This window comes from Penicillium chermesinum, assembly GCF_028974085.1.
Source record: "Penicillium chermesinum strain IBT 19713 chromosome Unknown utg000005l:1.0-4115287.0:1.0-4118363.0, whole genome shotgun sequence".
In the NCBI taxonomy this organism is placed as follows: domain Eukaryota; kingdom Fungi; phylum Ascomycota; class Eurotiomycetes; order Eurotiales; family Aspergillaceae; genus Penicillium; species Penicillium chermesinum.
In genome coordinates, this window is record NW_026695315.1 from 1,664,142 (window position 1) to 1,690,733 (window position 26,592).

The 26,592-nt window shown below is 50.7% G+C and overlaps 7 protein-coding genes across 7 annotated transcripts; 4 read left to right on the top strand and 3 right to left on the bottom strand.

Moving 5' to 3' along the window:
* Positions 1 to 257: 257 nt before the first annotated feature.
* N7468_006796 (membrane morphogenesis protein VPS13) lies at positions 258 to 9,842 on the bottom strand (the record flags this gene model as incomplete). The annotated part of the gene is made up of 3 exons (XM_058476092.1): positions 258 to 298; positions 353 to 2,390; positions 2,442 to 9,842. The coding sequence occupies 3 exons, from the start codon at positions 9,840 to 9,842 to the stop codon at positions 258 to 260; spliced, it is 9,480 nt and encodes a 3,159-aa protein (XP_058328982.1).
* A 1,121-nt stretch (positions 9,843 to 10,963) lies between these two features.
* Positions 10,964 to 12,104, top strand: N7468_006797 (DUF3429 domain-containing protein; the record flags this gene model as incomplete). The annotated part of the gene is made up of 4 exons (XM_058476093.1): positions 10,964 to 11,182; positions 11,251 to 11,295; positions 11,367 to 11,591; positions 11,688 to 12,104. 4 exons carry the CDS (start codon positions 10,964 to 10,966, stop codon positions 12,102 to 12,104), a joined length of 906 nt encoding a protein of 301 aa, XP_058328983.1.
* A 361-nt stretch (positions 12,105 to 12,465) lies between these two features.
* N7468_006798 (uncharacterized protein) lies at positions 12,466 to 12,681 on the bottom strand (the record flags this gene model as incomplete). Its single annotated transcript, XM_058476094.1, has 1 exon — positions 12,466 to 12,681. One exon carries the CDS (start codon positions 12,679 to 12,681, stop codon positions 12,466 to 12,468), a length of 216 nt encoding a protein of 71 aa, XP_058328984.1.
* Positions 12,682 to 14,884: 2,203 nt separating this feature from the next.
* On the top strand, positions 14,885 to 16,843 carry N7468_006799 (glycerol kinase; the record flags this gene model as incomplete). The annotated part of the gene is made up of 4 exons (XM_058476095.1): positions 14,885 to 15,183; positions 15,261 to 15,835; positions 15,879 to 16,256; positions 16,344 to 16,843. 4 exons carry the CDS (start codon positions 14,885 to 14,887, stop codon positions 16,841 to 16,843), a joined length of 1,752 nt encoding a protein of 583 aa, XP_058328985.1.
* Positions 16,844 to 18,860: 2,017 nt separating this feature from the next.
* On the top strand, positions 18,861 to 20,134 carry N7468_006800 (uncharacterized protein; the record flags this gene model as incomplete). The annotated part of the gene is made up of 3 exons (XM_058476096.1): positions 18,861 to 19,079; positions 19,148 to 19,297; positions 19,346 to 20,134. 3 exons carry the CDS (start codon positions 18,861 to 18,863, stop codon positions 20,132 to 20,134), a joined length of 1,158 nt encoding a protein of 385 aa, XP_058328986.1.
* Positions 20,135 to 20,551: 417 nt separating this feature from the next.
* Positions 20,552 to 23,219, bottom strand: N7468_006801 (putative C6 finger domain protein; the record flags this gene model as incomplete). The annotated part of the gene is made up of 5 exons (XM_058476097.1): positions 20,552 to 21,420; positions 21,487 to 22,079; positions 22,141 to 22,575; positions 22,640 to 22,752; positions 22,833 to 23,219. The coding sequence occupies 5 exons, from the start codon at positions 23,217 to 23,219 to the stop codon at positions 20,552 to 20,554; spliced, it is 2,397 nt and encodes a 798-aa protein (XP_058328987.1).
* A 1,397-nt stretch (positions 23,220 to 24,616) lies between these two features.
* N7468_006802 (uncharacterized protein) lies at positions 24,617 to 25,018 on the top strand (the record flags this gene model as incomplete). Its single annotated transcript, XM_058476098.1, has 1 exon — positions 24,617 to 25,018. The coding sequence occupies one exon, from the start codon at positions 24,617 to 24,619 to the stop codon at positions 25,016 to 25,018; it is 402 nt and encodes a 133-aa protein (XP_058328988.1).
* Positions 25,019 to 26,592: the final 1,574 nt, after the last annotated feature.

A 26,592-nucleotide genomic window follows, 5' to 3' on the forward strand; every position in this document is an offset into this window, starting at 1 on the left:
GTGAAAACCACTCCTGAACTTGTTTATTTATTACTAGGGGGCAGAAACAAAAATTTTAAACAATAAGAACAATGAAGGATAAACGTATGTACGTGAATCGAAGACCGAAACAATCATGCTTGTACAGCCATGTAGAAGATAACGACACCAGAAGGAAACTATTGGTTCGTTATTATAACTGATTTATTTTGAATCTCCTCTTCGTGAATGCAACCCATGGTTCGTGACATCATTAAGGTAGTCGAAAGAAGCGCATCTTATCCTCGAGTATTGTTTTTCTCGTTAAAAGCATTCACCGCTGCCAGAAGTCATTAGCTTTGAATCTAGATTTTTCTTGAACAACTATACTCACCAATGGCAATCTGTCTGTACAGCCAGTTCCGAGAGCTTTCATCCTGAACTGGAATGAACGGACCATTGGCTCCACCTTTGAGCGTGATGCTCATCCCTGTCCGCTCCTTCGAGATTGTTTGAATATCGGTTAATCGGATGTCCCACTCCGTTTCGAGTTTCTTGGTGCGCACAAGCATGATGCGCGTGTAGGTCAACATGACCAGCATATCGCGACCAGGAAGTTCCAAATGGGCAATGTAATCCTCGTTGAAATACTTTCCATTATCAGTGGTCTTCATCCAGAACTGTCCGAGGGCTTCTCGTTGGGAATATGGTCGAACGATGCCATCAGTGCCAATAAATCTGGTAAGACGAACACGATCCAAGCCGTCGGCATCGAAGACAGTGGTGGTATTCCGGACTCCCTCAGCAAGATTGGAGGCAAGATCAAAGGCACCAAGAGCAGGCTTGGTGGCAAGACCTAAAACACCCTTTCCAACACCCTTAATGAAGCCGGCCATTCCTTCCTTCTCAGCTCCTTGGAGGGGGTGGCGAGCCAAGCCTCCGATTCCACTGGCCAAACTGGTTGCGAATGCATTCCCACCTGCTGTGATTCCATAGAGGGCATGCTTGGGGCGGTTTCGAGACTTGGACATTCGGCGTTGGTCTTGGAATTCTTTATCGAGTGTAGCAGCAGCAAGACCCTTCGACATGCTTCCAGTGAACTTGGCCATACTATCAGAGAATCCGAAAACGGATTTCTTGAGGAAGCTAGTGGCACCCTTTGCAATGCCAACGCCTAGCTCTTGGGGTCGGTCCGTCATGACCAGGCCTTGATACGGCTCGTAGAAGATATCCGCCACGCCGGAGCCAAGAGTATTGAAAAGACCAACCGGATTGCCCAGGAAATCCGCAGATCCAAGGATGACATGGACTTGGCGCACGAACTCTTGTGTGTAGTGGGCCTGCACATTGCTGACCAACCTCCCGAATGACACACGGGCGTTTTCCAGCATCAAGGCGTTCAGTCGGATAGGAGCATCATTGACATTACCCATCGACATGGTCATCACGTTCACTATGAACATGAGAGGGCTGGAAGGCTGCATGGCATCCTCCACGTTGACACGCTCCGTACGCATGAACGAAATGTCAAGCTGCATGGGCTGCAGGTGGAGAAGCTCAAAGTAGACGTCTTGGCCGTTATCACTTTGCTGTGGCTCGGGGATTTTCAGGTCTTCATCGCAGAGTTTACCCTCCTGTTCCACAGTCCAAGACGCCCCAGGGATCTTGACAAAATCAAGCATAGCAAAGACAAAGTCTTCGTCTAGCTCGAGAGTCATCTGTTGCAAAAGAATAGTAGCATACTTGATGTAAAGAACACCATAGGTATCATCCTTGACTCGTGTCACCATAGTATGGAAGATCGGATGGGCCTCCATCTCCTTGCCAGTCTTAGGCACCACACTAGGGTATAGAAGAATCGGGAAGATTCCTCCATACAACTGGTTATCGATTTGGATCCACTTGATAGTCGCGTTGAGTGTCTGATACAAGGCAGATTCCCGGAACTTGATCTCAATTTCTCGGAAGGTGAGGTAGAGAAGCTCCTTTAAGTTCTGATTGATCAAAGATATACCGATACCACCCAAGCGAAGCTGAGCTTTGAATGTCACATCCGAGTTCATCTCTTTGACTTCAAACCCAGTACTTATACTGCTCTGCGACGTCTGGCCCTTTTGCTGTTTGTAGATACTCTTGGAAGGTTTGAAGTTGGACAGAGCAAGAGTTTGAGTGGGACCATCCGCCACAATGTTGATATCAATGATTCGTTGGTATTCGCCAGGTCTCGAGGGTGGGATTCGCATGGGAATTAAGTTACCGATTTCGGCGAGCTTGATATGTCGTTCCTTGCCTTGGCAAGTCAGAACAAGGGATTTGTTCTTAGTTGCCGGGTAGTCCCATGCATACGGCATGATACTCCGAGGGGGTAGGCGATAGCGAATAGGTCTCCAGCCGCTTGTTCGATCATCTTCATCATCTTCCACATTGGGGTTCTATGGTAATTAGTTAGCAGTAAGAAAATCCATGAGTTCGGAACAACTTACGGCTTGAAAGAAAATGAATTCCATATCACTTTCATTGCGCATGGAGAAGGGCCAGTTCCTGGATTCAAAACTGAAGTGAAGAAAGAGTGTCGCATCCTCGAGAACAACGTCAATCTTGATAAGCTTCTGGCGCTGCTGCGCCTTGGCTAATTTGACGTGGACAGTGCCGACATCTGCGATGTTGAAAGGAGAGGACCATTGGTTGTTCACGCCAGGGAAGCACAGACAGAGTTGCTTCTCTGCAACTTGACGGAGGAAATGCAGAGGCACTAATTCTCCGCTCCGGATTTGAAGAACGTTCGAAGATCCTGGCTCACGTACCAAAATGTCTTCGTTGAGCTTGCTCTTGAGAATAAATCTAGGAGCAATAGTGACCACCTTGGTCATCTTGTACTTGCCTTCGCCTTCGGCAACAGAGACACCAGAGTGAAACTCGGATCTTCCTGTTTGATCTGGGAAGACGACTTCGAAAGTACTCCCCAAAGCCTCGAAAGATTGTGGCTTACTCCATGCAGAGTTGCCGACCTTGAGAATAGACCGATTCTTTTGGTCGTCGGTCGCGTAGGAGTACATGTAAGGAAGCGCACGACCGCCGTCTCTGGGATCGACCCGTAGGCCCTGTCCAGCGACACTGCGTGCGGCCTGGAGGAAAGCTTTGCTCTGGATGTCCATAGGTAGACCAGTCTTGTTCAAAATAAGGTAAGGACTGTAGACGGAGACCTTGAAAGCACCACCACTGTTGGGGACGTTGAAATAATGCAGTTTCAATTTAAGTTGGAGCCCTCTCTCGTCCTTCAAAGACAAGCTATGCTCTCTCCGGTAGTCTTGTGCATTCCCATTGATTATGGCAAACTCGCTCTGTCGGAACACTGCATCTTCCAAATCGATGCTCAGTAAGAGCAGATGGGACAGTTCCACAACGTGAACAGGGCTGACCCCACCTTTCCTCAAGAAATTTGTCCAGTCTTTCTTGGTATTCTTGTCATAAATACGGTACTTGAAATCAAACGGCAAAAGGTTTTGAATCTCCACTGGAGCATGGATACGAACCCTCATGTAGGGATAAGAGCTTGAAAGAGAATCCTTGCCATCATACGTGGCATTGACTTGGAAGTAGAAGGGAGGAGCTTGCTGTCCACTGTCGCTGACGCACTTGACGGTTCTTGTAGGGCGACGAATGAGGTCCTTCCAGAAAAGTTGTTCATTCGACCAGTCATAGCCGAAACCTTGGTCGGGCCGAACAACGACTGAATGTAGAAAAGCCGATCCAACCGGCGCGGGACGTGCATCACCAGGTAGGACCTTTTCGATCTTGAGGAGATGACCCTCTTCGCGATCATACACACCCAGTTCAACTGGGATCTGAGTGTTGTTTTCCACCAGAAGCGGCGAGCGGAATGTGATATACTTGACGTTATCAGCGCCGAGTTTGACCTCTACAAGGAGGCGATGGAGAATATTGTCTCGCTTGGGCTTCAGATTATACAGGATCTCTCCCTCTCGAACAACAGGAATACGGTTGATGCTGTCGAAGCCACTTCCTTCCAGTTTGACACCGACAATTCCGCCCTGACCCTCCGGAGAAAGGGTCTCCCGAATAGCTGTGGATTCTTCAAATCGCCAGGGGTATTCCTCACCATCGGCCAATTTCGCAGCGGGGCCATCCTCGCCAGAGCTGACATCAGCCCACACATGAAGATCGAAACCTGTATAATTGCGAATTCTGTAGGGAGCATCTGCGCCTCTAGGCTTGGACAGGACATCTTCATCCGTCGAGAGAAATTGGAAAGACTTAGAAGCAAGGGCAATAGTGGCGGATGTCAATGTCAGCTCCATGTTCTTGTGGGAGTAAGCGTCGATCGAGAATACATTTGGGCTGATCTCCTTCGCCATATGGAACCCCAGTTGCCAAGGCTCAATCAAGGGCTCCCAGGCCGACTTTGAAAAATTGAACACATTGATGAATGTCTCGAAGTTTGTGTCAACACTCAGTGTCGATGACCAGTCGCGCACATCAACGTTGAACTTCTTCACACTCCAATCAAGCAATGGAAGATCATGCAGGTCCCCGATCAAGATGACACGAACGCCGTCAACCTTGGCCGCCAGCTCCTCGCGCTTGAGAACAGCCGAGCTTGTAGGCAGCGCAGGTTTGTCTTGCGTTTTTGCCGTTTGGCTGGCCGCACGGCGCCCTCTTTGGCCGCCAGTAGAAGATGTCTTGCTAGCAGACCGAGCACGTGTGGTGGCTTTAGAATCAGCAATCTTCTTTTGTTCTCCACTTTCGACCTGAGGGGCACCTTGGGCCCGCAATTCGGAGGCCTTATTGACAATCTGGATTGCCATGAGAATATCACGTAAAGACAGACGAAGAACAAGAGGCTCCACGTGAACTTCGATCGAGGTAAGAGCAGATCCTCTGTCCTGTGTTCGGCTATCGATCGACAGCTCGAGGGTAAAATCGTCCAGGATACGGAGTCTGCTTGTCTCAAATTTGTCCATGCGGCACAAGAACATGCCAAGTTTCTGAACTTGCAACGTAAAGACGTTCTGTTGTGAGAGGAGGATCTGCTTCGTTCCAAGGACAATTGCTTCGGAATGAGGAATTGCAGGATTTGCCACCATAATCACTTGAGCGTCCACCAGGTTCACACGGAACGATACTGTCATAGATCCGTTCTGAGCGTCTCCGGAAGCCTCAGCAGCAGACTTGTCGGAACTGACACGCTCTGAAGCTTCGTCTGAAGTTTCGGTCGAGTCAACGTCATCTTCCACTTCTTCCACTACCGGAGGAGCTTCTTCAGATGCGAACGCAGAATTGCTGAATGCTTGTAAGGCTGAGAGGTAGTCCAACGCAAACATGATTCGCGGACTGTCAATAGTGAGCATTGCAATCAAATGCTTATCTGGCCCAGGAGACATAGTCACGCTCGCCATAAACTGTTGCTGAACATCGTTATTTATCAATGACATGATGTTTCTGAATTTATTCGAGTCCTGACGACGGCTGTCGCGAATGGAGAATGAGTGAATCAAAAGCTCCGATTCGAGAGAGCCATCGGTAAGCATACGAAGTTTAACCCTCGTGTCGTTAAGAGAGAACTTAGACAAGCTTGAGTCTTCCAGACGTCCAACAGGCTGATCGTCGTTAGCAAGAATAAGCTCAAGTCCAACACTATCCACCTTGAAAATCATGTCAAGTCTGACCCATATCTCTTTGCTTGCACCATCGTCAGCGATGCTTGACTGCTGCTCTTTCTCGGCTTGAACAGCCTTAGATGTGGTCATAGGCTCAGTGACAGATGATGGTAGAGCTTTCAAAGCCTCCAGTTCCTGCTGCTCTGCATCAGTGGCAAAGGCACCGGGAATTGACTTTGATAATGCCAGGAGGAACTTGAGTTGCGCCTGAGAGATGCGAAGGTTGATTGGCGACAAAGATCCCTCGACCTCCATGTCTGGCCGTGCGTTGTCTTTCTGGTGTTCCAGGTAGCATATACTGAAATCGAGATTGACCTTCTGAATCATTTCAAGCTCTTCTTCTAGGCCGTCTGGGAAGTGGAACTTGGATGTCAAGCGAATATTGCGCACACCAGTTGAAATCACATTCACAGCAGGACTATCCTTCGTATCATCCATAGGCACAAAATCGTTCTTGACATAGATTTCACCCAGGTGAGCAGTGATTGTGTCGCGGGGGCGGTCGTTAGTCATGATCCTTGGGAATACTAGGATCGGAGTCTTGACAACTACATCAAGTCTCATACGCGATGCATTTTCTTGGAGCTGGTTGGCTTGGTTCGCTGCAGCTTGACGAGCGGCATTAAAGATGGCTTGCATCTTGCCAAACTTGACCAAGAAGTTGATAATCTTCCGATACGGCTCTTCCAGGAAATTGATCTTGATTGAACCAGATCGCAAGTAAACCTCCGAGTCGTAGCCAGGGTATGTCTCGCTTTCGGGATCAAAGGTCTCATACTTGAAATCGGCAAAATTATCACCCTCAATGGTCAAAAGGCGTCGAACATCAGATTCTTCCGATGCACCCAGGTTGACATCATCCACCAGAGTCAGACTACCAATGCGAGATTGAATAACCATTGTCCGGCCAACAAGGAAGATTCCAACATCGGCAGTATTCAGACTCAACGTAGCCAAGCGGACACCATCGTTGTTAAGGATCAAAGCAATACTCTTCAAGTTGGATTTGATGCGGAGCTTTCCGGCTTGCTGAGGCTTCTGATCAGCGTCGGCCGCTTCCTGTATAGCCTTGTCTGGCTGGGTGGTCTCTTCGGCAGGTGGTTGCGGGTTTGTGAATGTCAAAAGAATGAAGTCCAACAGCGTAAGCAGTGTTTTTCTTGTCACTACCAGATTGATTGTAGAAACTGAGATGTCAAGGTTCATGGCAATTCCCTCGTAAGTTGACTCAAACTCAGGAGATTCCGGTTTGACGCGCACCATCTTTAAGTGGAAGAGGTCTCTATCTTCATCGGCATTGAATCCCTTTGACGAGACGATTCTTTTGAACTCTGGCAGCGGGTTTTCTTCAATATAGTCATCCACACTCAAAGATTTGAGGATGACCTCGGCAACCATGTCGTAGGGGCGCATGTAATAATCTAACTCGAACCCTTCAGCGACCAGCTCCACCAGTAACTGATCTTTGCGGGGATCTTGCGAGTCCGACCGGAAGAGTGAGCCCCGCAATCGGCCGACGTTGAATTTGAATTCAAAGTCACGACGATGAATATTACTGGTAGTATCAAGGCTCTTTTGAGCATTCTCATTCTCCGATTCAGCTTCAAACTCGTCATCTACAACCGGAAGTTGTCTTAGGGCTGTAGGCTGGAATGATGCCGATCGTGCTCGTGTAGTGGCTTTGTCTTCAGTAGACGGGGTGGGCTGTTGGCCAGAAGGGGCACCCTCGTCAAAGTGCGGGATCGCGATGTCGATGAGCTTCATGAGACCTTTGTACTTGGTATCCGACATGGACGCATGTAACTCAGGCAGGTTTCCTGATATACGCGTCCGCGTGAGTTGGGTTACCTTCGGGACGATGCACATCTCCAGAACAAAGTCCACATTGATCCGGTCAATAATGTGGAAATTCTTCGATTCAACGTCAGAGGTAAGCTGAGCTTTGGTTGCATCCACTCCAGGTCCAATCAGCAGCTGCGTTGAGTCCAACTTAATGAGGAATCGATCATACAACAAATGCTCAAGCTGCTTGTAATCTTCTTCCTCGTACTGCCGTTTCTGCTTAGATTGGAGATCTCGCATCGCTTGTCGATCAACAAGCTCACTGTTGACACTAGCATGACCCGCATCGAGGATCAGACAAAGTGAACTTTCTTGGGTGATACTTTCAGGGATGATGATCAAAGGAGCGTGGACATCGAAGTGCGCATCGACCTTCTTGTGCTCCTCTAAAGCAAACTCCAAACCTGCCCGAGTTTGTTGACGAATGCCCTCGACGGTGGCTCCTGCAGTGTCTAAAAGAGCTCCGATGGATTCCATATGCCGCTGTGGTGGTTCAAAGAACTTCACAATTCCCACCAAGAATCGAGGGTTGTAAATGACTTCGATACTCTTCAATTTGACATTGACTGCTGAGTCTGCGTCGCTTTCGAGTGGATTCTTCTCTAGCTGAAGATGGAACAGACTGTCCTCGTCGACGAGGTCATCTGCACTAGCTTCTGAGGCGAGTTCATCGTCATCTGTGCTGCGTTGCTGAGAGGAATCGGGAAGCGAATCCTTGACCTTGACAATCTGAGGGTAAAGAGTGCCAGGAGTTGTACCATCATACATCTTCAAACCACCTAGGTCGAGATCAAGAAGATAAGAATCCGGGCGCTGCAGTGCCTTTGCTCGGAAGTTATCGAACACCAACTTCATGACTTCATTTGCAGCACCATGAGGGTCTTGCTTAAGCGTGAAGCTACCCGCGCGCAGACTCCAGTTTATCTGGAGCTTGACCCATTCGCGGGGAACATCGACATCCTCTGCTAACGCCTTCTTCTCATCCCAATCAATAGCACTGTAAAGCTCTTGCCGTTGCTCCTCGGTCATGCTTGGTTCTTCGGTATCAGGTTTCTGAGTACCCCAGAGCCATTCGGACCACGATTGCTGCTTGGCTGGCTTTTTAATCCCTACATTCTCTTTGCGTAGTTGATTCCGGGCCAAGGACCGCCAGAAGCGGATATCTTCGTAGCTGAGCTTATGTTCAAGCTTGTCCATTGTTTGGGTCTCCTCCGGAGTAAAGGCCTCTTCCCGCTTCTTTTTCTTGAAAAGGTCAATATAGGCAATGCGATCGTCTCTGCGTTGCTTGATGAATTCCCAAGTCCATCTCTTGTTCCGATCGTGGATCTTGGTTAGAACAGCCTGTCCTGCAAATTTCAACCACGCTCGAGGATCTTCCTTTACCGAACACTTGGGTTGATATCGCTTATACTCTTGATGACGGATGAAGTAGTGGAAGAGATCCACTAACATCAGAGCATCTCGGTATTGGTTGTCGTCCAAGACGAACCCCAGTTCATCAAAGAGTAATCTAGCTTTCATGGCGGGGCGGTCGTATTTACCTGACTTGTCGAGCTCCAGACCTGCACGTCCACTAACAGGACGAAGCATGAACTGATTGCCTTCGCCATTGTCGATTCCCTCGCGCAGTCTATTCATCAAGTCCTCGTGTTCAATGCCTTGAGCCTCAGCGCCTATATCACTTCCTCTTCCGGTGCCCAGGAGAGTCGCATCTGTATTCCAGTATACAGACAATGCACCAAGAACAGCCAATTTATGTGTCGTATCCGATGTGGACTGAATAAAAGTGGGATTCCACTCCGCGTCAGTACTAACAGCACTCAGCTCCTTCAACGTGACGCCGACAGCGAACGGGTGATTGGGAGATGCGACGGAATCCTCATAGCGAAGGTGGACGTTCTTAATCGAGATTTGAAGGTTGTCGACGACGGCTGTGATCATGCTTTGGGTGAAGCTCTGGTTTCGGCGCTGTTCTTCCTGGCTCATGCCCTCCGCATTTCGTTCACGGATGATCTCCGCGCCATCGATTCTTTCCATCTTCAACATATGGGCTCTCCTATCTTCCTCCTCCGGGTCGTAATCTGCGTCCTCTTTGGGGGCTGCGAGGAGAAAGACATCTTCGATATGGACCTTGACCGGCTTGCCTCGAAGATTGGACCAGGGAATCGACAATGTGAGCTGACCAAGACGACCCTCGACCACGTTCAAAGGAAGACGAAGCTGGTCGAGCGCCTCTCGGCGAAGCTCCAAATTGCGAAGCTTGACATCGCCAGACCAGATCCCAATATTCAGCTGTTTGGCGTCAAAATTCTTCACGTAGGATGATAGGAAGCGATTCAATAGATTGGCGACCAGGCCTTCCAACATGATGGCGGATGTTGGCCGTCAACCAGCCCGGTGGTTGGGGGCTCAAAGCCGATGATCACTGGGCGGGGTGGTGTGGTTCGATGAAAACTGATCTACAATTAATGATTATAGCTGTCAGCGATGGATCTTGGCACTAAAAGTATGCGCCGTGGTTTAATCTCTCACGTGGTGATAAACATTCAATTCATTCGAACGTCTCAGACGGGAGGAGGAGCCATGCAGGCACGGTAAATATGGTCGCACGCGATATAGAAGCGGAAGTACCACCTCCCAGTGTGCAAAGGTGAATTCCACAGGGCTATTGTGTGAGATGTTCGATAGAAGAAGAAAATTAAGGGAGGTTGTAGAGCTAATATGATCGCGACCGAGTCCAGTTGGGTGTCGACGGTCGTGGATCGAATGGCTGCTTCCCCGTATCTGGTACGCAGAATGGGCAGAAGCCAAGAATGCCGTACACGGAGAGCGACCTGCTCCCGCCAAGGAAAAACATTCCTTGGAGTACCGTTACAGACCTTGTATTGCGGAATTGTGACTACAGGCTCATGATATTTTTAAATTAGTCGATTATGGTATAACATGAAAGTTATGCGAGTTTTACTACTTTCTCAAGTCTGATGGCAAACCTTGTGAGGGCTCTCCACTACCAGTCCGTAAAAACATCTCCAGCTTGTACCCCTCGTACGAGAACGTAACGGTTGTTTACAGGAATGACATCAATGCCGTTCTGCTGAATCTTGGTTTTCTGCCGGACGGAGCTTGACACCGCCCAGATCACGGGATCTCCGGGATTACCCTAGCTCAATGGCCTCAGGCCCTTTGAATGGACGAATTAGTGCACTGTAGGTCGCTCCGGTCTACCCGAGTATACCACCACACCTCCCAAGTCACTTCATCTCGGGATGTTCTGATTTGCTCTCTCACTTCCGGTATTCCACGGCCTTCCTGACGTCGACCTCGAGTCCTTTGGGTGAATACCCTCATCTCCGCTCTTCCATCTCTCCTCCAAGCTTCATACAAGCCAATTGGGTTCGTTGGCTCCCCGGTGTCACAGCTGCCGAGACTTTTTCTTACCCGCGCAAACTGCTAACGACATCTGCATAACAGCGCTGCCATTCCCCGACATGCTTTTCCGTAACGTCGCCGCCCGCTCCACTCTCCGGGCTCTTCAGAGCTCCAATGCCTCCGTGGCCCGCTCTGCCCTGGGCAACCCCGTCTTCAAGGCTGGGTTGACCTCGTCTGCTCGCAGCGCCATCCGCCCGGCTATCAAGCCCAACTTCGCACTGGCTGCCCACAAGCCCGTGACCACTGCTCTCGTTCGCTATGCCTCCACTGCCGCTAAGGTAAGGCGTCTGTCCACTGTACACCGAGGAGTTTGTGCACAATGACTAATGGAACTTTGGTTCGATAGGACGATGAAGATGTTGATATGATGGCGGGCATGAAGTCCGAGGCGGTAGGTTGATCTCTTATCCAGCTCGACCCTGAACATATGGGCACGATGCTAATAGGCTCCTCGGTACACAGAAAGTTATCAAGGACACTTTCAGTCTTTCCGAAGTCCCGAAGGATGCTCTTTACCTCGGTATGGCCGGTGTTGTGCCTTACCTTGTCACCTCTCTGCAGACCGTTGCTCTCTCCTTCGAGATCAACCGCGCTGCTGCCGCCGGTGATGGTCTGATCTTCTCTGGTCAAAGTGCCGAGCTCATGCTGCACATGCTGGAGCCCATCCAGGTTGGCTACGGTGCCGTTGTAAGTGCAATCCCAATTGATATTATTCTTCGAATATCGAGGACATCCACATGTTCCTGTGGTCCTAGTCCATATATTAATGAACCACCACTTTAGATTCTCTCGTTCCTTGGTGCCATCCACTGGGGTCTCGAGTGGGCCGGCTATGGCGGCAGGTTCGGCTACCGCCGCTACGCCGCCGGTATCATTGCCCCTGCCGTGGCCTGGCCAACCCTTCTGCTCCCCGTTGAGTACGCCCTGATCAGCCAGTTCCTCGCCTTCACCTTCCTGTACTACAACGACGCCCGCGCTGCCGCCGCCGGCCGTGCACCCCACTGGTACGGCATGTACCGCTTCGTTCTCACCTTCGTTGTGGGTGCCAGCATTGTCGCTACTCTGATTGGCCGCGAGCGGATCCAGTCAAGCGTCGCCGCCGAGCACAGCATCCAGGACAAGATCAACGCCTTGATCTTCCTGCAGAAGAAGGAGAAGGAGGAGGCCGAGGCCCGCAAGAAGGCCGAGCTCGAGGAGTAAATGTGTATTGGCTGAGTTCCGACTTTTCTGCAGTCTAGGCGGGGGAGGGTATAAGTTCCCTCCCGCCGCGTTCTATCTTGTTTGCATTCCCCGTGATTTCCTGTAGATTATACGCAGAACGCACTAGGGCTAGAGCTTTATCTGATTTCTTTTGTCTCTGATTTGTGTGCCCCGCAACTTCCCGGAAACCGATCTATCAGTTCCCAGTAAAGAAAGTCAAGTGATCTTCCTGACGCGCGCTAGCAGCGTCAATTATCCAGATGTTCAGACCTGTGGGTAAATCGCATAGCTAGGCCTCGGGAAGGGCTCGGGGGATACGGAGCAGATGGAGAGAGCATGCTGTAACGCTGTGATCCACTCCTCATTGACCACGTGCATACGTTATGCCCACTAAACTAGATCGAGCTTTGGGCCAACATTGGGAGAGGATGATCCCACACAGACTCGGATGATACGGTTGATCGAAATGCAGCTCGCCGGCCTGAAGGTCCAAGCAGATCTGAAATAATCCACTGCGGCAGTAGTAGGGGTCCTCAGGTAGGACAAGGCTGCAGAACCGCTGAGTATCTTCCTCCATGGGGATTATCATGATATCGACCCGATCGTCATTGCCCCGAGGTCATTTGGCTCCTGCAGTAAAAGCAAAGATCAAGCTTGAACACTTCCAGATGAATCGTTAGAGCTAGACCAGCACTAGGACCCTGGTATATATATATATATCCAAAGATCGGATATGTATGTGTGCCTGGATTATTAGGCTTCGGGCTTAGGTTTGAATGGCGTTTTCCCGCGAGTCAAGCCGCTATGAGCAATTTACATATCCCGGGAGTCGATGATCCAGCCAAATCTAAAATCGATCTGTCAGTGGCCGTCCTGGAGTTTGGCTGGGCGCAGACGCCACGGGCCACTTCTGCTAGCTCCGCCCCTCCCCACCCGTGGTTGACATGGCCACTTCCATGGGCTCCAATCAAATAAGCATGAAAACGAATTAAGAATTAGAAGTCGGAGAAAAGGGAAGGTAAGGCGAGCCGAGCTCATACTACTCAAGCACTACGGAGTAGTCACGCTGCACTACGCCTCCGGTTGCGACAGGTGCTCCTTCCAGTCTCTACTCACGAGTCCAAGTCGCCCCAGGTTCCCTTGGCATTGGATTATCTCGTTGCCCGAGACGGTAATCAGTGGGGGAGCTGGAATTAGATCTGGACTTTGGGTCAAGGAGAGTCGAAAGGAATCCTACGGCCTTTCGTACTAGTATCTTGCGATACTACGCGTGATCTACTAACACAACGCACGTCCCAGGTCCCTGGGAGAGGCCATCCCCCAAGACTCTCCAGCGCTCTGGACTTCCCCGCGTTCCCAGCGCCTCCTATAGGTTGGTTGGAGATGCCGGGGGTGAACTTGAGTCGACTCCTGGATCCCAGACGTCATCACCCGTGCCCAGTGGCGTTATGATTGGATGAGCAGCGATCAAGTTCATCTTGTTTTCTTTGACATGATACTGCGTATATCTCTCGGGCCTAGTGATAACCCGATCAACGGGGCTCTATAGCTGGACAGCTCCGGGGGATCGGGGCCCCGAAACCTCAGGGCATTATCCACTCGGTTCACCTTCTGTACGGCCATGCTCCATATATCATGCACGGGATCAATGGAATTTTTTTTCTCGGCATGGTGGGGACCCGGTCATCCAGGGGCCGGAATGGGGGGAGAAGGGAAGGCTTCGTAGGTTATTCTTCGTTCGGACTAGTATGGACTCTAGAGAATGTTCCATTGCGCTTCCGGTACTAATTGGGGAACCAGGGTTAACCATCCCGGGTAGAAAAAGGGAGCAAACTGCAAAGTGTCGTTGACTCTACGTGTGTACAGGATGGAGGGCATGTTAGAAGGGCCAGTGTGCATGGTCGTGATGGTCCAATTGTCCATTGAGCGTAAGCCATGGCGGATTTTGAGAGAAGCAGGGGGGGTCTAGAACCCGCAAAATGCGTTGGGAGAAGCAAATGGAGCAGCGGAATAAAAAAGGAAAAGCTAAAAAATATTTGGTGTCATGTGGCCGATCGACGGGGCTCTTGAACTGTGTGCCTGGTCCTAAAATAACCAGGGCGGTCTATTTGGGAAACGAGAGTTCACGATCAAAGGGTATGTGAACGAGATTGACAGAAGTAGGCCGTGACATATTGGAGAGGCAAATACTGATTCAAGTACACCTTTGAGGGGGTTTTAAACGCCAGGCGGGTTGAAGGAGTAGATTCCATGGAATAGTGGGGGGGGAGGTGACGAGGTCTTCTGATCAAAAAAAAAAAAAGACCCCGAACCGGATTTGGCGCAATCAGAGCAATCATATCTCCATATCTCCATAATTTCTTCGTTTTCTCTAGATTTTCCCTTATTCTGCCAGATTTTGTCAATAATAATCCATAATTACCTTGAGTAACCCCCTCCCCCTTCTCCAAACCCCACCTTATCCTCCCCCTTCTTTTTCCTTGGTCGTTTCTTTTTGGTTCTTGCTTGGCCCACTCGTCTGGATAAAAGAGTCGTGGTGTCCCTTAAAACCTGTTGGTCATCTTCCCGTCCTGCCCAGGTGTTGCCTCCCCCCCTCTCGTACGTCACGCTCCACTTTTCCTGGAAGCTGTATTGCCATCCCTACGCCCGCCACTTGTAGTCTTTTTTCTCCCTCGTTCTCCAGGCATTGTAAATTCCTCTCAGATCCCATCTGAATCTTCGTCCCTTCTACACCTACGGGACTTCTCTCTCATCCCACCTTTATTCCCCCCCCACACAAAATGCGCAACCCCTTCGATCTAGACGATGAGAGCGTCGACGGAGCCTCTGAGCCCGCGGATGAGCCCCGCAACTTCGCCAACGAACATGAGAACTCTCTGCCAATTCGCCCGATAGAGACCGATGATGGTGATCGCGCTTTGATCCAGGACGAGGAGCGACGAAGCGATGACCTCAAGGAACGTTTTATTGGTACCATTGATCAGGGTACGACCAGTACTCGATTTATTATCTTCGACTGTACAGGAGTTCCCATTGCCAAATATCAGACCGAATTTCGTCAAATTCATCAGCATCCAGGGTAGGTGGCTCGAAGACGAGCTTCCCCCTCCCCGCCTCTGTGGGATACCAATTAACAGAATTTGCCCCGCCTTCCAGATGGCACGAACAAGACCCTTACGAATTGATTGAGTCGGTTTTCATTTGTATTGAAGAAGCTATGAAGACTTTCCTCGCCTTAGGTCACTCCCGAGCCGACATCGAGGCGGTTGGGATCACCAGTCAACGAGAGACTACTTTGGTCTGGGACTGGGAAACAGGCGAACCGCTGCATAACGCCATTACTTGGACTGATACGCGAACTATGAATTTGGTCCGTGAGCTCAAGGAAAAGCCGGGCGCCGACGAACTGGTAAATCTGTGCGGTCTGCCCCTGTCCACATACCCCTCTTCCGTCACTTTACGGTGGATGCTGGACAACCTGCCCGACGTCCGCTCAGCCTATGACGACGGTCGGGCTGCCTTCGGAACCGTCGACAGCTGGCTGATTTACTGTCTCAACGGAGGCCCCCAAAACAAGCGCTTGGTTACCGATGTCACCAATGCCTCCCGCACTATGTTCATGAACCTCGAAACCCTCCAGTACGACGACAAGCTGCTTAACTTTTTCGGCATTGACCGCACTAAGATCCGACTCCCCGAAATTCTCCCCTCAGCGGACCGGGAAGGCTTCGGTGAGATCTATGAGGGTCCCTTGGCAGGCGTCCCTATCACTAGCTGCCTCGGTGACCAAGCAGCGGCGCTGGTCGGCCACTGCGCCTTCACCCCCGGGATCTGCCAAGAACACTTATGGCACGGGTTGCTTCCTGCTTTATAATGTTGGTGAAAAGCCTGTCATCTCCAAGCACGGCCTTTTGGGTACTGTGGGATTCCAACTTGGTCGGGATCGGAAACCTGTGTATGCGCTGGAGGGTAGCGTAGCGGTCGCAGGCAGTGGTATCTCATTCCTCATGAACAATATGGGATTTTTCCGCGAGTCGCGTAAAGTGAGTGATCTGGCTGCTACCGTGCCGGATAGTGGAGGCTGCGTCTTCGTTACTGCATTCAGTGGTCTTTTTGCTCCTTACTGGATTGACGACGCCAAGGGAACAATCTGTAAGACATCCCCTCCGCCCCCGCCCCCGACTCCACCTCTCCATTTGTCTCATTGAATTGAAACTAATTTTTTTTTTTTTATCGCAGGGGGTATTACCCACCATACCCAGCGAGGGCACATTGCCCGTGCAACCATGGAAGCCGCTTGTTTCCAGACCAAGGCCATTCTAGATGCAATGGAGATGGATAGTGGCCAGAAGCTGACCGAGTTGGCTGTTGATGGTGGCATGAGTAACTCGGATATTTGCATGCAGGTAAGCATTACCCCCAAGGGTGTCTCAAAGCCGTCTGAACACTTGCTTATCCAATTTCCCTTCCAGACGCAAGCAGATATTATTCAAATCCCCATTGAACGCCCCGCAATGCACGAGACCACAGCCCTCGGCGCAGCCATTGCAGCTGCTTTTGCCATCGACGTCTGGAAAGACTTCAACGATCTTAAATACATGAACCGCGCTAACCGCGCCACCTTCGTACCCCATATCTCCCCTAAAGCCAGCGCACGCATGTACAATAAGTGGTCCAAAGCTGTGGAGATGTCGCGCGGTTGGATGAGTGGCAAGGAAGAATCGGACGATGATGAATAAATCAATTGATTCTATCCATCCCGTCTACCCAGGCTTTCGCTTCTTTTACACAGGGCTGACCGCTAGCCGGTTCGTCATTTGAAATGTCCATCTTTCCTGGCCATGTCGCACACACCAATACCCCACTTACCTTACTGCACACGTGCATGGAGAAGAGAGACTGCACGTTGCCCTCCCATTCTCTCACCTTCGTCTCATCACGCCCTCTAGCCCTTGCGCTGCGGGTCATATCCTTATCTTCCCGCTATACATATTTAGAAATCTCTTTCAAAGCTCTTCCCCTAATAGGTGTGCCAGCGACCATGCTGCCTCACGAGCGTGATGATGGTTGTGTTTTCATTCCATTTTCCTTTTCCTTTTCCTTTTTTCAAGCTCTGTCTATCCTCTTTACGGCAGAGCTGGGTCCAACATTTGGGTCTGCTTCGTTCTTGGCGGTTATCGAAGTGTCAGGCATGATGTCGACGGTGCATTTTCATTTTCTTTCCAGTATCTGTGTTGTGTATATATTCAAAGGAATCCCACAATAAAAATAAAAAAATTCCAAACCATATCCTCATCTCTTGAGACCTCTGTTGTCCCCATCTTACGGGCCAGCGACGGTATCCACATCTAGATCGTGACCCGTATAATCATCCCCTCCATTTGTCTTCAAGTTGAAGTTAAGCCCTCGGTATCCAGACGGGAGATTTCACCAGGCCTCAGTCTTCGATGTCTATCCTACTGCGTATAGACATCACGATGATGTTACTGCGCTAATCTGGCAGTCGGACCCACCGTTTCCCCAGCCCTTGGACAATAACGTCAAGCGCGTAGCCGAACCGGGCACCGCGGTGGAGGAGATCGACCATGTGCCTGATAACCATGACATCACGGGGCGGTGGAGCACAAAGGCCTATCCGAGGATGTGACGCAAATTACCTAATATCTACGTTGGTAACTATCCATAGAATTTGCGCCTAGTGAGTCAAGTTACTCTTCTCTAACTTGAGTATCATGTAGTTCGCAGGCGATCTATTCGGGTCTGTCCTATCAACAAGTGTAGACCGGCTCGAGTATTTTCAATGAGTTGCGAATGTCCTCATCCATTCCCAATGTCACCGGGGGAGGGGTTTCAAGTTTCGGATAAACCAAGGGTTGGAGAATAATGCTCCGAGTCGTACTTTTACACCGAACATGCGATATCCTCAACTCCTCAGTAAAAGCTGAGGAGTTTAATCAGGGAATTGGTAGGAACGGTGAAATCTTTGGCAGAAAAACGATGATCTAGATAACCCCAGTTTTGGGGTTTGCTCTGGTTCATCAATCAGGACACCACTAATTGCGTCGCTTTATCGCCCTTCACTTGGGCTCAGGTTCGTAGTAGCTGACTCTATTGATAATGACCTAGGAAGCCGCCTTCAAATTCCACTCCAATATACCCGTTCCTACTAAAAGGAAGATGATGAGATCAGCGAAGGCCTGAGACTACTTTTGCATCTTCTAAACCGCTAAATCACGACCAGCCAACTGATGCGCGACTGGGAGATACAAATGCCGCTTGGCCAAATTTTCTATTCAAGCTCTATACTAGTAGTAGCCCAGCTAGTATTCCATCGGTTATAAAGATGAATATTGCCACCATAATGGCCCGAGTATGATGCTGGAGTAGCATTGAAAGGTAGACCCTCAGTCTCCAATTTTAAACCGTTCAATAGAGTGACTAATGCATAAAGTTCATTTTTTCCGTCAAGGTGATCAAGAAGAATAATACCAGCAGAATAGGCCACAAGTGTAGACACTGCATTTGAATATATCGAAGCGCGACTACGATGGAGGAGTGCGGAGAAGGCCAATCAACAGACAAGTTGAATGTGTCTGTTCTTCCGGGCCTCTGTAACGAATAATAATGTTATGTGTTGTGGTGGTAGTCACACTATACTAAGCACCGCCGGCTCCAAGGGATCTTGATTGTCCTCACACTAACCCCCGCCTCTTCATATCTATCATGATTTGGAAGAACAACCGAGATCGAGATAAAATGTCAAAAAGCACAAGGCCACCTGATATCTTTGAAGAAATAAGCTTCCCACTTGCTAAATTTTCCCACACAAGCGCTCCAATCGATTTCACCGGTACATTGAGATGGACACACGCCAATAGCACTGGTGACATGGTCTGTATCCTCCGAAAGTTCCCTGAGAGCAGCTCAAGTCCAGCAAGGTTTATTCTTCGAATCGCGCGCAATGATGGAATTCTTGTACGTATCTTCAACCTTGCAGACTACAGGCTTCAGAGAGGAAAGAGAAAGCTGACACAACGGCACAGGAGGAGATCGACCTGGCTCACTTTATTCGAATGGCGACGCAGAACCAGAACCAGCGCCAGACTCAGAACCTCTCTTCTCCAAAGCCTCCCTTTGCAGTTGTCGTCAAGTCCCCTTGTCTGGCAGTGAAATACCCTCACAGGGAGAATTTGGTAGGTGACCGAGAACCAGGAGATTGATCTTCCTAACTCACCTCATAGGCGGTCCGTATCCAAATCAAATTCGTGAATACCAGTGACTACTTCACAGCTCTGTCCTGGCTGAGCCAAGTCAACTGCCCACTCACAGAAGGCGTCACCGCGAACCAACCCCCTCAACGCCCACCATCCTCTGCTTCATGGACCTCTTTCCCCGGACCGACCACCGCATCGAAATACGCAAGTACCTCGATCACATCAGACAATGACAACCCAGCATCATTCTTCCCGATGACCGAATACTCACCCAGCGGAATGACAAGTACGTGCTCCCTCCCCGAGCGAACAAGGAGCGCATACCCACCCTCTGCAGCACCATACGTACCCTCAATCGCGGAGCAACCCACGCTCCCCAACTCTCGCTATGAAGAGGAACACATCTCGCGTCCTGTGACAGCACGCGCTTACCACGGCGACCAACTCGACCAAATGCTCCCTCCAAAGCGCGACCTGCCATTCCTAAAATCTAGCCAGCGAAGCACACAAGTAGAGGAGGCGATCCCAAACTCGCAGCCCTCGCAGCCTTCGCAGCCTTCGCAGCCCTCGCAGTCCCTCAGGCAGACTCAGCCTAACCCGGTCCAGGCCTCTATTGAGGAGACCCAGCAAGCCTCTGCGTCTGTGGAGGACCATCTCACTGCATACATTGCAACTCCGACGCCAGACCGGATGGCGTTGTTGGAGGACTGGATGTGCCAGCTTCTTGAGGATGACCGGTTTCTGGGCTTGTGCGAGGATGTGGAGGCGACGTGGAAGCGGGTTATGTTTGGGAAGAACAACCCGCAGCGGTTCTGAGGGGTTAAACTGCATTCCATATGTGGAGAAGTTGGGACGGATATCCGGGTTGCTAAACTATTTATATCACATTTTTAAGACGGGCGTATCTCGGAAGTGACTATGGTGTTCGATGTGCAGCATCCAGGGTGATGCGGGTGGGATGGTGTACGTGCAAAACCAGTCAATAGCGATAAGGTTCAGTTTATGGCTTTTACGACGAACACGCTGAATATTCTTTTTCTTTTCCAAAGAAACAATCTTTTGATTAGAGCGCAAGTGGGGTTATAATATCAGTAAAACGCAATATAAATCCATGAGACGAAATGGCTGGCATATAAAAGCCAAGCGGGAAGGATATTACCTACTAGCGAAGAAGCTAAAAGGGCCCGACAGACGAAAAAGTCAATTAGCGCGGGAATCAAGCGCACACTAAACTCAGCGAGAACGGTGGTATATTAAGCCAGAGAAGACATTCAGATATCCCTCCTTGGTGAGCATCGTGAAATCAACCACGACACGACCAGTCCCGTGTGGCTGAGACAGCTGAGGCGCCAGGCTAGGGTCCTCAGCATCACCCTCAACGCCAAGGCTGGGGGGAGTGGAGGGGTTTTGGTTGACAGAGCCATCGGCCGCAACCGCCAAATCAGCGAGATGCTGCAGAGAGCGCTGCTCGTTGGGACCCATTAAGGGAGGCACACTCGAGCCCGCCCGCTTCTCGCCGCTGACGGCACCCTGGAGCTCACTCTCCTGGGACTTGGCGCGGCGCCATTCGAGGAAGACTCGAATCTTGTTGTCCCAGCCGGGGGTGCCAAAGATGTAGCCGAACTCGGAACTCTCAGATGCCAGTTTGGCGTGACTGTCGAGGATTTCTTCGACCTTGGCCAGAGACTCCCAGCACTCCTCCGCGTGCTCGGGCAGGACGGTGGCTTCGAGGAGGGTCATGGATGCGAGGGCTAGGCTGTGCAGGTCGAAGGGTGTTGCGAGTCGTTGCTGGAGGGTTGCGCGGTGGAGCTCGCTGACCACTTCGCGAGCGCAGTAAATAATCTCATAAGGGCTATAGACGAAAACATGGCGCTTGATGAGAAGACGCACGGTCCAGTAGAGCTGGGACTGGAGACTCTCGAAGAGCGATCGGGCATGCTCTGGCAGCTCCTGGACGTTGAAAATGTCCTCCATCTCGGCCAGACGTTCAAGAGACGCAACAAGGTTGGCGCCGACCATCCGGCCGAGTCCAGTGTTGGTTTGACAGACATTGTGCTCGACAGTAGCCAGGGTAACAAGCTCTGAAAGGAAAGTAGAGAATGCTGAGAAAGTTTCAGTAAAGGACTTTTAACGATGGTGTCGATCCTGGGCTTAGGGGTGCAACTTACAGGCAATTCCAGTGGTGATCTGTCCGACAACCCTCTCATCTTCACGTCCTCCGATCTCCTGGCCGCCCCCAATGACAGTCGCATCTGCCACACTGATCGCATACCACCGGTTCAAAATGATCAATGAGACCCAATTGCGGCGAGTCAGATTAGCATCTGAATCGATATCAGGATCCGAGACCCGCTTGCTCTTGAGCTGGCCCTGGCTCTTGGCCAAGTCATAGCCCAGTTTACTAGCAGCCTGGACAAGCGTGTGTTTAGGAAGTCCGTCCTTGAGGACAAAGTTGTCCGGACCGCGAGAATCACAGTCTATGATCATAAACAGTAATGTTTGAAGCCAGATCAAATTGACTGCCGTGGAATGGACAATCAACGGCTGCTTGGTGTAATACAGCAGAAGATCCTGCGCATTGTCGAATGATGTGACCTTCTCAAAATTGCCGGCAAGACGAGTAGTGTCGGTGCGGGTGACAGTGTACAATGCGTAGCAAAAGGTCTCTTGGACCTCGCGGTTGCATTGATGAAGAAGTTCCAATGTGCGCTGGCGGGTGTGCGGAAGAATCGGCAGAAGAGGGTGCACCTTTTGATAGTAACTGTGGGCTGTCAGATCAACGGGTCACGATAGTTTGAGGAGTGAGGGCGCATTGCACATACGCGTCAAGGGCACCTTCGTCGAGGTTCACGGGTGTCATGTCATCGGCACTTTCATGACGGGGCAAATCGGCCAGCTCAAGACCACTTGGAAGGTCCTGCTCATTGCCACTCGGGTTCCAGAAGGGGTTGCTGGGCTTCGTGGCTCCATCGGCGGTCGCTGAAGCATTGTATGGGTCTGCTGTCGACTCGGGCTCGAAAGCACTTTGCGATCCGCGCGGGTTGAAGGTCGGCTGGGCGAAAGATGAACTTGGAAGGCCTTCAAACACCGAGAACGTTCGCTTGCGAGTGGCAGAGCCGGACTCTACTGGCGATTCGAAGTCTTGGTAGGTTCGGGGCAGATCGTTCATGGATTGGTATTGCACATCGGGTTGACCGATGCCGGGTTGCATCTGACTCTCGAGAGTATGCAGGCGCTCAGCGAGTTCTTTGATGTAGCTAGAACAGGAATCATGATTAGCCTTGTTGTTTCGGCGCGTTTTGCAGGCTGTGCTTTCCGTACCCTTTGCTCGGTCCGCGCTTCATCGGCACGCGACTGAATTGACAAACAGCACCAAGACGTCGACAATTTGAACAAGTATCAAGGCCATTTTCCGAACTCGCATCACACCGGACCTGAGATAGGGCAGAAAATTTATATGGTAAGCAGCAGGGACTTGACGCGTCGGCCGCGGGAGATAGACGCGGTGAGATACCTTCTTACGCCGACACTCGTCGCAGGCACGAGAGATCTTGGAGCGCTTGCGCGCGCTCTGCTCGCCATAGCTCAAATCGTGGTTTGGGTCTACGCCGACTTGTTGACTCGGAGTAAATTGGATCATGTGTTGATGACCGTGGTCTTCGGAAGAAGGACGGCCAAGCTCACCAGCGCCTGAGGAACCCAGGACCATTCCCTGGCTATGATGAACCCCGTTCCCAGAGCCATCGCCCATGCCAGAAGCAGAGTCGCGCGACAGCTCCGCAGTCAGGAGCTCGTCCATTTGGCGGTTGTAGTACGGCATCGCACCCTGAGCCATCTGCCCTCCATTTGGAGAAGGGTAAGAATTACCAGAAGCCATTTCAGATTGATCCCGATGATTCATCAAGATCGCAAAAGAATGACCGATAGCACAGGTTGAAGGGAGGGGGTGGGTGGTGGGCAGCGGATTTCCGGAGTTGGTGGAGGAAGGATGGGAGGTCGCGTCAGGTCACAGGATTTTTTCTCTCTTTTTTTTTCTCAATCTGCTAAGATGCGCGGGAGAATTTTACAGGGGCTACTGCGCAACCACATTCAGCGACACCAACATCATTGATCGTAGTTACAATATCAGAATAAACAATTCCGTATAGACTTCTGATCTATAGTTCGTCGGCCTTTTGTTTCTGCGCGCTCCGTACTTCCAGTGCGGATTATACTGTTTCCCCGTTTCCATCGCTGATCCGCCCTGTCGCGCGGGAATCCTTAGCTATGCTTCTATGGCCCCCAAGGCCTGGTGTCATGTTGAGGCTAAAGAGGGATTTCTGGTTTTCAGCTGTATTTCAATACTATGAGGTGAGGTTTAATGTTCGCCACAAGGGCCCTGACCTCAGAATATGCCATGACGCTGCTGCATAGTTAAATTTCGCGGGATAAGCCAAGTCCGGCCCCGGGGATCCGAATAATTTTTCCCTAGGATTTTCTCTGGATTAGCCATCTTAGTAGAAAACCGACCCAAATTCCTTTCTCTGTATAATGGATTTATCAACTCATAGCCCCTAATTTCACACTTAAACAAAGTTATGACATAGCCAATACCATTAGACGATAATAATCTGCACGCCTGCTTCAAGCTCGGTCTACCATAACTAAGCCATAACTAGTAGTTATCCGGCTTCTTGACATGATTCGAACAGTTAGCTAGGCGTCGGTCAACTAGAAGGCGTCAGCTCTCCAGTTATCAAAGTAACAGCAGTAGCCATGGTGATTGAAATGAAATAACATGCTCGGCAGTTCCCTGTTGATGCCAGTACTTGCTCCGGAAAGGCAATTAGACGACTTGACTACGGACTGATTCCGAGTCAATCTCAAGTTTCATTCAAGTTCCATAAGCAGTGTGGAAAACATAGTAAACTTTCTGTTCTGGGTCTTAGCTTTACGGATCTTGAATGGAGAGAATGTTGATCCCCAAACTCTACCACGAGGTCGCAACTGAAATCCAGACGACGATCTCGGCCTTGTTTTTGTAGAGGGCAACTTTAAACCTTATCTTGCTAATAATAATGCTATCCGCCTCTGTTAGCCAGCTGCTGAAGTCATCCATCGGCAAATTCACCCTGTCAGAATTTTCAGAGGTTTGGGTTTGCTGCATACTCAAACATCCTCAGATTCGGGGACCGTCAATCACCCGCAGGCTCTGGAGCGCATACCCAAGACAAAGCAATCTCGTCTCTTTCAGGTCACTATTACACCCATAAAACGCTCAACTACATTGGCCTAATGCAATTTAAATTTTCCGGTACAATGCTGAATCTCCAAGCCCTACAGGGATCGGTGACAGAGGGCAAAATCGGGCAACATGAATCCAATGAACAATTCGAGCTCGACAAGACTAACGCCATTTGTAAGGCGCATCCCGATCGTATTTCGTGCCTTTTTCGATTCCAGTGGAGCGCAGAGCTGATTGGGTTCGACAATGGCCCCCCTCCCGCGTACCGTCACGGTAAGCCCTCAGAAACCGGAATCCACTCCCTAAGGTGCGGCGATTGGCTCTGCGGCCTCTTAGTTGCAGATGCAGATCAGGGCCCACCAACTGGCCGGCGCCAAACTTGGCCCTGCAAGCCGCCCGAAGCAGAACCTCTGACGACACTGGGACCGCGCGAACGACGCTATGACACGCAGTCCTGTACCGTGCCTGTAAATTGACCAGCGGTTCGTGGGCACTTTGTTGGTCCTGCCGACCCCGTTTTGACTCGTGCTTTGTTTCGGGAGGGAAATTTCCATGGCGTCTTGGGTGAACGTTAGAGGAAATCGATTCCGCTGCAAGCCCCAGGATTCAGGCAACCCTTGGCCGGTCTCATACAGCGGTGACTCCGCCAATGGTGATCGTGCCCCAGTGCGCCTTGCAGGGATCTGAGAAGATTCTCCGGGTTATGTAGGGTGCGCGTATGGGGTTAGCGCCATGCTTCAGGTGCGAGGCCCTAGACTCCTTTCCCCGGAGTTGGGACCCGGGAGTCTTTGTCGACACGCGAATTGGGGGTTTTCTACACAGGACTGGACCTTGAAACAGTCTCTCTCGCAGGGGGGGGGGTTTGGGATAGCCAAGGATGGATATGCGGCCCCAGATTTCACTAGCGACCTCCATCCTTTGGTGGGGTTCCAGTTCGTAAGGCCAATGCGCGAGGGTTTTGGGTCAACCATCCTCGGATAAAAGCCGTAGAATGATGTACCTCTTGAATTGTTATTTGCTTTGCGTCTTCGAAGACTGCTCCATTATTTACGATCTACACTGCAGAACATGCCGTCTTGATGCCTTCCGGGATATGGAATCGTTGCCTCGTGGGGCCGGCGAGGTTGGCGAATCAAGGTAGCAGCATTGGGGACACGGCGGCTCTCGTGGGTTTGTTTGCAACAGTTTAATTGAACCAGCGTGCTTGATTTTGGGAAATGCCACTACTAATCTTAATCTGAACAAACGTGTTAGCCCCAAACCCTGGTCGGCGATAGTATGGGTCATTGAAACCCTAACCCGCACTGTATCGAGAGACCCAGTGTTGGTGGGACCGCCACGTAGTGGACAACAGATACGGGACTGGTCCAAGGAGTACAATGTCTAAAACGGAGTCGCAGTAGCAATGGAAGCGTTTGACAAATAGAAACATTGTGATAACTCTGGTGGAACAATCTACCGGGGTTTCCCTCAGTTTCTCGAACGGAAGTCCACCCATCGACCATCGGAGTCAGGATGTGCATAACCTGACGCAGTCCCCGAGCAGGCCAGCTAAACCTGAGAATCTCTGCGCACGGGAAGTACGGGGCAAAGGGCCACTGAAACGGGCAAAGCGCCAGGATGGAAAAGTTACGGTCACAGTCCTGTAATGGGCGTAAGAGGCAGGTAAAGTTGGTAAAGATGTGCCTTGTGCCTCCCTCCGGCGAACCACAGCCACCACTGACGCAGTGTGAAAATCCCGTTCCCGTTATTAACCCTCGCCTCCCTCTCTTAGGCCCTTCCCTTCTTCTATGTATAGGGTGTTCCTCCAACTCTCTATATTGATCGCTTTGTTTTGGCCGCCACTACCGGTACTTGGTGTCCTGTCTCACGGCCGGCGCCAAACGGTGCGTAGGCTTGGTCCCCCTTGAGTTCCCCCATCTCCTCTCTGCCTCCCTTCCTCTCTTACTATACCTCCCGCTTCCGCCACCTCGACCCTTTTCCTCGCCGCCAATTCCATAATTTTTTTGTTCGTTTTCCCCCTCAATCTATTCGTTCGGTCGCGCCCCTC